This window comes from Schistocerca cancellata, chromosome 4 (genome assembly GCF_023864275.1).
Source record: "Schistocerca cancellata isolate TAMUIC-IGC-003103 chromosome 4, iqSchCanc2.1, whole genome shotgun sequence".
NCBI lineage: Eukaryota > Metazoa > Arthropoda > Insecta > Orthoptera > Acrididae > Schistocerca > Schistocerca cancellata.
The window spans coordinates 195,296,108-195,304,975 of record NC_064629.1 but is presented as its reverse complement, the minus strand read 5'-3'; the positions used below and the strand labels follow the sequence as shown (position 1 = coordinate 195,304,975).

Below are 8,868 nucleotides of genomic sequence, written 5' to 3'. Positions count from 1 at the left end.
ATATTTCCGTTTTTCCGATATTTGCGCCTTTCCCATATTTGCGTTTTTCCCATATTTGGTTTTTCCCATATTTGCGTTTTTCCCATAATTGCGTTTTTCTCATATTTGCGTTTTTCCCATATTTGCGTTTTTCCCGTATTTGCGTTTCTCCCATATTTGCGTTTTTCCCATATCTGCGTCTTTCCCATATTTGCCTCTTTGCCATATTTGTGTCTTTGCCATATTTGTGTCTTTGCCATATTTGCGTTTTTGCCATATTTGCGTTTTTGTCATATTTGCGTCTTTCCCATATTTGCGTTTAGCCCATATTTGCGTTTTGCGTGTATTTGCGTTTCTCATATATTTCGTGAACCTTTGACTATTCTGACTATGTCCTACCAACCGATTTGTTTACTCCTGTGAAGTTGTAACACAAGTTTATCTTCTCCCATATTTGCATTTTTCCCATATTTGCGTTTTTGGCATATTTGCTTTATTGCCATATTTGCGTTTTTGCCATATTTGCGTTTTTGCCATTTTGGCGTTTTTGCCATATTTGGGTTTTTCCTATATTTGTGTTTTAACTATATTTGCGTTCTTCCCATATTTTCGTTTTTCCCATATTTGCGTTTTTCCCATATTTGCGTTTTTCCCGTTTTTGCGTTTTTCCGATATTTCCGTTTTTCCCATATTTTCGTTTTTCCCATATTTGGTTTTTGCCATATTAGCGTTTTTGCCATATTTGCGTTTTTGCCATATTTGCGTTTTTCCCATATTTGCGTTTTTCCTATATTTGCGTTTTTACCATATTAGTGTTTTTCCCATATTTTGCGTTTTTCCCATATTTTGCGTTTTTCCCATATTTTGCGTTTTTCCCATATTTGCGTTTTGCCCATATTTACGTTTTGCCCATATTTGCGTTCTGCCCATATTTGCGTTTTGCCCATATTTGCGTTTTGCCTAAATTTGCGATTTGCCCATATTTGCGTTTTGCGAATATTTGCGTTTTGCCCATTTTTGCGTTTCTTGTATATTTCTTGAATCTTTAATTATTCAGACTATGTCCTACAAACCGATTCTTTCCTCTTGTCAAGTTGTACCACAAGTTTATCTTCTCCCATATTTGCATTTTTCCCATATTTACGTTTTTCCCATATTTGCGTTTTTTCAATATTTTCGGTTTTGCCATATTTTTTTCCCATATTTGCGTTTTTCCCATATTTGCGATTTGTCATATTTGCGATTTGCCTTATTTGCGTTTTGTCCATATTAGCGTTTTTGCCATATTTGGGTTTTTCCTTCATCTGAGTTTCTCCCATATTTGCGTTTTTCCCATATTTGCGTTTTTCCCATACTTGCGTTTTTCCCATATTTGCGTTTTTCCCATATTTGTGTTTTGCCCATATTTGCGTTTTTCCCATATTTGCGTTTTTCCCATATTTGTGTTTTTCCCATATTTGCGTTTTTCCCATATTTGCGTTTTTCCCATATTTGCGTTTTGCCCATATTTGCGTTTTGCCCATATTTGCGTTTTGCCAATATTTGCGTTTTGCCCATATTTGCGTTTTGCCCATATATGCGTTTTGCCCATATTTGCGTTTCTCATATATTTCGTGAACCTTTGACTATTCAGACTATGTCCTACAAACCAATTCTTTCCTCTTGTCAAGTTGTACCACAAGTTTATCTTCTCCCATCTTTGCATTTTTCCCATATTTGCGTTTTTGCCATATATGGGTTTTTCCTGTATTTGCGTTTCTCCCATATTTGCGTTTTTCCCATATTTGCGTTTTTCCCATATTTGCGTTTTTTTCATATTTGCGTTTTCCCCATATTTCCGTTTTTCCCATATTTGCGTTTTTCCCATATTTGCGTTTTTCCCATATTTGCGTCTTTCCCATATTTGCGTTTTGCCCATATTTGCGTTTTGCCCATATTTGCGTTTCTCATATATTTCGTGAACCTTTGACTGTTCAGACTATGTCCTACCAACCGATTTCTTTCCTCTTGTCAAGTTGTACCACAAGTTTATCTTCTCCCATATTTGCATTTTTCCCATAGTTGCGTTTTTCCCATATTTGCGTTATTCCACATTTGCGTTTTTGCTGTATTTGCATTTTTGCCATAGTTGCATTTAGCTATAGTTGCGTTTTTGCCATATTTGCGTCTTTGCCATATTTGCGTCTATGCCATTTTTGCGGTTTTTTTCATATTTGTGGCTTTCCCATATTTGCGATTTTCCCATATTTGCGGTTTTCCCATATTTGCGGTTTTCCCAAATTTGCGGTTTTCCCATATTTGCGGTTTTCCCATAATTGCGTTTATCCCATATTTGCGTTTTTCCCATATTCGCGTTTTTACCATATTTGCGTTTTTCCCATATTTGCGTTTTTGCCATATTTGCGTTTTTGCCATATATTGCGTTTTTGCCATATTTCCGTTTGTGCCATATTTGCGTTTTAGCCATATTTGCGTTTTTGCCATATTTGCGTTTTCCCCATATTTGCGTTTTTCCCATATTTGGGTTTTTCCCATATTTACGTTTTTCCCATATTTGCGTTTATCCCATATTTGCGTTTTTCCCATATTTGCGTCTTTGCCATATTTGCGTCTATGCCATATTTGCGGATTTTTCATATTTGCGGTTTTCCCATATTTGCGGTTTTCCCATAATTGCAGTTTTCCCATATTTGCGGTTTTCCCAAATTTGCGGTTGTCCCATATTTGCGGTTTTCCCATATTCGCGTTTTTCCGATAATTGCGTTTTTCCCATATATGCGTTTTTGCCATATTTGCGTTTTTTCCATATTTGCGTCTTTCCCATATTTGCGTTTATCCCATATTTGCGTTTTTCCCATATTTGCGTCTTTGCCATATTTGCGTCTATGCCATATTTGCGGATTTTTCATATTTGCGGTTTTCCCATATTTGCGGTTTTCCCATAATTGCAGTTTTCCCATATTTGCGGTTTTCCCAAATTTGCGGTTGTCCCATATTTGCGGTTTTCCCATATTCGCGTTTTTCCCATAATTGCGTTTTTCCCATATATGCGTTTTTGCCATATTTGCGTTTTTTCCATATTTGCGTCTTTCCCATATTTGCGTTTTTCCCATATTTGCGTTTTTCCCATATTTGCGATTTGCCATCTTTGCGATTTGCCATATTTGCGATTTGCCATATTTTCGATTTGTCATATTTGCGATTTTCCATATTTGCGTTTTGCCATATCTGCGATTTGCCATATTTGCGATTTGCGATATTTGCGTTTTTGCAATATTTGCGTTTCTGCCATATTTGCGTATCTGCCATATTTGCGTTTCTGCCATATTTGCCTATTTGCCTTATTTCCGATTTTGCCATATTTCCGATTTTGCCATATTTCCACTTTTGCCATATTTCCGCTTTTGCCATATTTCCGTTTTTCCCATATTTCCGTTTTATGCCATATTTGCGTTTTTGCCATATTTGCGTCTTTCCCATATTTGCGTCTTTCCCATATTTGCGTTTTTGCCATATTTCCGTTTTTGCCAGATTTGCGTTTTTGCCATATTTGCGTTTTTCCCGTATTTGCGTTTTTCCCGTATTTGCGTTTTTCCCGTAGTTACGTTTTTTCCGTAGTTGCGTTTTTAGCGTAGTTGCGTTTTTGCCGTAGTTGCGTTTTTGCCGTTGTTGCGTTTTTGCCGTAGTTGCGTTTTTGCCATAGTTCCGTTTTTGCCATAGTTGCGTTTTTGCCGTAGTTGCGTTTTTGCTGTAGTTGCGTTATTGCCGTAGTTGCGTTTTTGCTGTATTTGCGTTTTTGCCGTATTTGCGTTTTTGCCGTATTTGCGTTGTTGCCGTATATGCGTTTTTGCCGTATTTGCGTTTTTGCCGTATTTCCTGTATTTGCCATATTTCTGTTTTTGCCATTTTTTTGCCATATTTGCGTTTTTGCCATATTTGCGTTTTTGCCATATTTGCGTTTTTGCCATATTTGCGTTTTTCCCAATTTTGCGTTTTTCCATATTTGCGTTTTTCCCATATTTGCGTTTTTCCCATATTTGGGTTTTTCCCATATTTGCGTTGCGTCTTTCCCATATTTGCGTTTTTCCCATATTTGCGTTGCGTCTTTCCCATATTTGCATGTTTCCCATATTTGCGTCTTTTCCATATTTGCGTCTTTCCCATAATTGCGTTTATCCCATATTTGCGTTTTTTCCATATTTGCGTCTTTGCCATATTTGCGTCTTTGCCATATTTGCGGTTATCCGATATTTGCGTTTTTCCCATATTTGCGTTTTTCCCATATTTGCGTTTTTCCCAATTTGCGTTTATCCCATATTTGCGTTTTTCCCATATTTGCGTTTTCTCATATTTGCGTTTTTCCCATATTTGGTTTTTCCCATATTTGCGTTTTTCCCATATTTGCGTTTTTCCCATATTTGCGTTTCTCATATGTTTCGTGAACCTTTGACTATTCATACTATGTCCTACCTAACTATTCTTTCCTCTTGTCATGTTGTAGCACAAGTTTATCTTCTCACATAATTGCATTTTTCCCATATTTGCTTTTTTCCCATATTTGCGTTTTTCCCATAATTGCGTTTTTCCAATATTTGCGTTTTTCCAATATTTGCGTTTTTGCCATATGTTTTCCCATATTTGCGTTTTTCCCATATTTCCGATTTGCCATACTTGTGATATGCCATATTTGCGATTTGCCATATTTGCGATTTGCTATATTTGCGTTTTTACCATATTTGCTTTTTTCCCATATTTGCGTTTTTCCCATATTTGCGTTTTTCCAATATTTGCGTTTTTCCAATATTTGCGTTTTTGCCATATGTTTTCCCATATTTGCGTTATTCCCATATTTCCGATTTTGCCATATTTCCGATTTTACCATATTTCTGCTTTTGCCATATTTCCATTTGTGCCATATTTCCGTTTGTGCCATTGTTGCGTTTTTGCCATGGTTGCGTTTTTGCCATAGTTGCGTTTTTCCATAGTTGCGTTTTTCCCATAGTTGCATGTTTGCCATAGTTCCGTTTTTGCCATACTTGTGTTTTTGCCATAGTTGTGTTTTTGGCATAGTTGCGTCTTTGCCATAGTTGCGTTTTTGCCATAGTTGCGTTTTTGCGATAGTTGCGTTTTTGCCATAGTTGCTTTTTTCCCATACTTGCGTTTTTCTCATGTTTGCGTTTCTCATATATTTCGTGAGCCTTTGACTATTCAGACTATGACCTACCAACCGATTCTTTCCTCTTGTCAAGTTGTACCAGAAGTTTATCTTCTCCCATATTTGCATTTTTCCCATATTTGCGTTTTTCCCATATTTGCGTTTTTCCCATATTTGCGTTTTTCCCATATTAGCGTTTTTCCCATATTTGCGTTTTCCCCATATTTGCGTTTTTCCCATTTTTGCGTTTTTCCCATATTTGTGTTTTTCCCATATTTGCGTTTTTCCCATATTTGCGTTTTTCCCCTATTTGCGTTTTTCCCCTATTTGCATTGTTCCTATATTTGCATTGTTCCCATATTTTCGTCTTTCCCATATTTGCGTCTTTCCCACATTTGCATGTTTCCCATATTTGCGTTTTTCTCATATTTGCGTTTTTCCCATATTTGCGATTTTCCCATGTTTGCGTTTTTCCCATATTTGCGTTTTTCCCATATTTGCGTTTTTCCCGTATTTGCGTCTTTCCCATATTTGCGGTTTTCTCAATTTTGCGTTTTTCCCATTTTTGCGTATTTCCAATATTTGCTTTTTTCCGATATTTGCGTTTTTCCGATATTTGCGTTTTTGCGATATTTGCGTTTTTCCGATATTTGTGTTTTTCCGATATTTGCGTTTTTCACATATTTGCGTTTTTCCCATATTTGCGTTTTTCCGATATTTGCGTTTTTCTCATATTTGCGTTTTTCCCATATTTGAATTTTTCCCATTTTGCGTTTTTGCCACCTTTGCATTTTTGCCATAATTGCGTTTTTCTCATATTCGCGATTTGCCATATTTGCGTATTTGCCATATTTGCGTTTTTGCCATATTTTCGTTTCTGCCATATTTGCGCCTTTGCCATATTTCCGATTTTTCCATATTTCCGATTATGCCATTTTTACGATTTTGCCATATTTCCGCTTTTGCCATATTTCCGCTTTCGCCTTATTTTCGTTTGTGCCATATTTCCGTTTGTGCCATAGTTGCGTTTTTGCCAAAGTTACGTTTTTGCCATAGTTGTGTTTTTGCCATAGTTGCGTTTTTGCCATAGTTGCGTTTTTGCGATAGTTGCGTTTTTTCCATAGTTGCTTTTTTCCCATATTTGCGTTTTTCTCATATTTGCGTTTCTCATATATTTCGTGAGCCTTTGACTATTCAGACTATGTCCTACCAACCGATTCTTTCCTCTTGTCAAGTTGTCAAGTTGTCAAGTTGTCAAGTTCTCCCATATTTGCATTTTTCCAATATTTGCTTTTTTCCGATATTTGCGTTTTTCCGATATTTGCGTTTTTCCGATATTTGCGTTTTTCCGATATTTGCGTTTTTCCGATATTTGCGTTTTTCCGATAATTGCGTTTTTCCCATATTTGCGATTTTCACATATTTGCGTTTTTCCCATATTTGCGTTTTTCCCATATTTGCGTCTTTCCCATATTTGCGTCTTTCCCTTATTTGTGTCTTTCCCATATTTGCGTCTTTGCCATATTTGCGTCTTTCCTATTTTTGCGTCTTTCCATTTTTGCGTCTTTCTCATTTTTGCGTCTTTCCCATATTTGTGTCTTTGCCATATTTGCGCCTTCGCCATATTTGCGTCTTTGCCATATTTGCATCTTTGCCATATTTGCGTCTTTTCCATATTTGCGTTTTTCCCATATTTGCGTTTTTCCCATATTTGCGTTTTTCCCGTATTTGCGTTTTTCCCATATTTGCGTTTTCCCCATATTTGCGTTTTTCCCATATTTGCGATTTTCACATATTTTCGTTTTTCCCATATTTGCGTTTTTCCCATATTTGCGTTTTCCCATATTTGCGTTTTTCCCATATTTGCGTTTTTCCCATATTTGCGTTTTTCCCATATTTGCGTCTTTCCCATATTTGCGTTTTTCCCATATTTGCGTTTTTCCCATATTTGCGTTTCTCATATATTTCGTGAACCTTTGACTATTCAGACTATGTCCTACCAACCGATTCCTTCCTCTTGTCAAGTTGTACCACAAGTTTATCTTCTCCCATATTTGCATTTTTCCCATATATGCGTTTTTCCCATATTAGCGTTTTTCCAATATGTGCGTTTTTCCAATATTTGCGGTTTTGCCATATTTTTTCCCATATTTGCGTTTTTCCCATATTTGCGATTTGTCATATTTGCGTTTTGCCATATTTTCGTTTTTGCCATATTTGCGTTTTTGCCATATTTGCGTTTCTGCCATATTTGCGTCTTTGCCATATTAGCGTTTCTGCCATATTTGCGTTTCTGCCATATTTGTGTCTTTGCCATATTTCCGTTTTTGCCATATTTCCGTTTTTGCCTTATTTCCGATTTTGCCTTATTTCCGTTTTTGCCATATTTTCGTTTTTGCCATATTTTAGTTTTTGCCATATTTTCGTTTTTGCCATATTTCCGTTTTTGCCATATTTGCGTTTTTGCAATTTTTGCGTTTTTGCCATATTTGCGTTTTTGCCATATTTGCGTTTTTGCCATATTTGCGTTTTTGCCATATTTGCGTTTTTCACATATTTGCATTCTTCCCATTTTTGCGTTTCTCCCATATTTGCGTTTTTCCCATATTTGCGTTTTTCCCATATTTGTGTTTTTCCCATATTTGCGTTTTTCCCATATTTGCGTTTTTCCCATATTTGCGTTTTTCCCATATTTGCACTTTTGACATATTCGCGTTTTTGCCATATTCGCGTTTTTGTCATATTTGCTTTTTGGCCATATTTGCTTCTTTGCCATATTTGCGTTTTTGCCATATTTGCGTTTTTGCCATTTTTGCGTTAGCTATATTTTGGTTTTTCCCATATTTGGGTTTTTCCTTTATTTGCGTTTTAACCATATTTGCGTTTTTGCCATATTTGCGTTAGCTATATTTTGGTTTTTCCCATATTTGGGTTTTTCCTTTATTTGCGTTTTAACCATATTTGCGTTTTTGCCATATTTGCGTATTTCCCACATTTGCGTTTTTGCCATATTTGCGTTTTTCCCATATTTGCGTTTTTGCCATATTTGCGTCTTTCCCCATATTTGCGTCTTTCCCTATATTTGCGTTTTTCCCCATATTTGCGTCTTTCCCCATATTTTCGTCTTTCCCCATATTTGTGCCTTTCCCCATATTTGCGTCTTTCCCCATATTTGCGTTTTTCCCATATTTGCGTTTTTCTCATATTTGCGTTTTTCCCATATTTGTGTTTTTGCCATATTTGCGTTTCTCCCATATTTGCGTTTTTCCCATATTTGAGTCTTTCCCCATATTTGCGTCTTTCCCCATAATTGCGTCTTTCCCAATAATTGCGTCTTCCCCATATTTGCGTTTCTATAATATTACGTGAACCTTCGATGCTCCTGATTATGTCCTACCAACCTATTTTTGCCTCTTGCCAAGTTATGATACAAATTGATATTCTCCCAAATTTTCGTTTTTCCCATATTTGCGATTTTCTCATATTTGCGTTTTTCATATATTGGCGTTTTTCAAATATTTGCGTTTTTCCCATATTTGCGTTTTTCAAATATTTGCGTTTTTCCCACATTTGCGTTTTTCCCATACGTGCGTTTTTCCCATATTAGCGTTTTTCCCATATTTGCGATTACCCCATATGTGCGTATATCCCATATTTGAATTTATTCCATATTTGCGTTTTTCCCATATTTGCGTTTTTCCCGTATCAGCGTTTTCCCCGTATGTGCGTTTTCC

The 8,868-nt window shown here is 36.4% G+C and overlaps 2 protein-coding genes across 2 annotated transcripts; both read right to left on the bottom strand.

Annotated features, from left to right (window-relative positions):
• Nucleotides 1-788: 788 nt before the first annotated feature.
• On the bottom strand, nt 789-1,880 carry LOC126184006 (LWamide neuropeptides-like). Its single transcript, XM_049926358.1, has 3 exons — nt 1,656-1,880; nt 1,080-1,598; nt 789-1,022 (listed from the first exon to the last, which is right to left on the bottom strand). The coding sequence occupies exons 1-3, from the start codon at nt 1,878-1,880 to the stop codon at nt 789-791; spliced, it is 978 nt and encodes a 325-aa protein (XP_049782315.1).
• A 6,194-nt stretch (nt 1,881-8,074) lies between these two features.
• On the bottom strand, nt 8,075-8,389 carry LOC126184005 (translation initiation factor IF-2-like). The gene has a single exon (XM_049926357.1). The coding sequence runs from the start codon at nt 8,387-8,389 to the stop codon at nt 8,075-8,077; it is 315 nt and encodes a 104-aa protein (XP_049782314.1).
• Between the last annotated feature and the right edge of the window lie 479 nt (nt 8,390-8,868).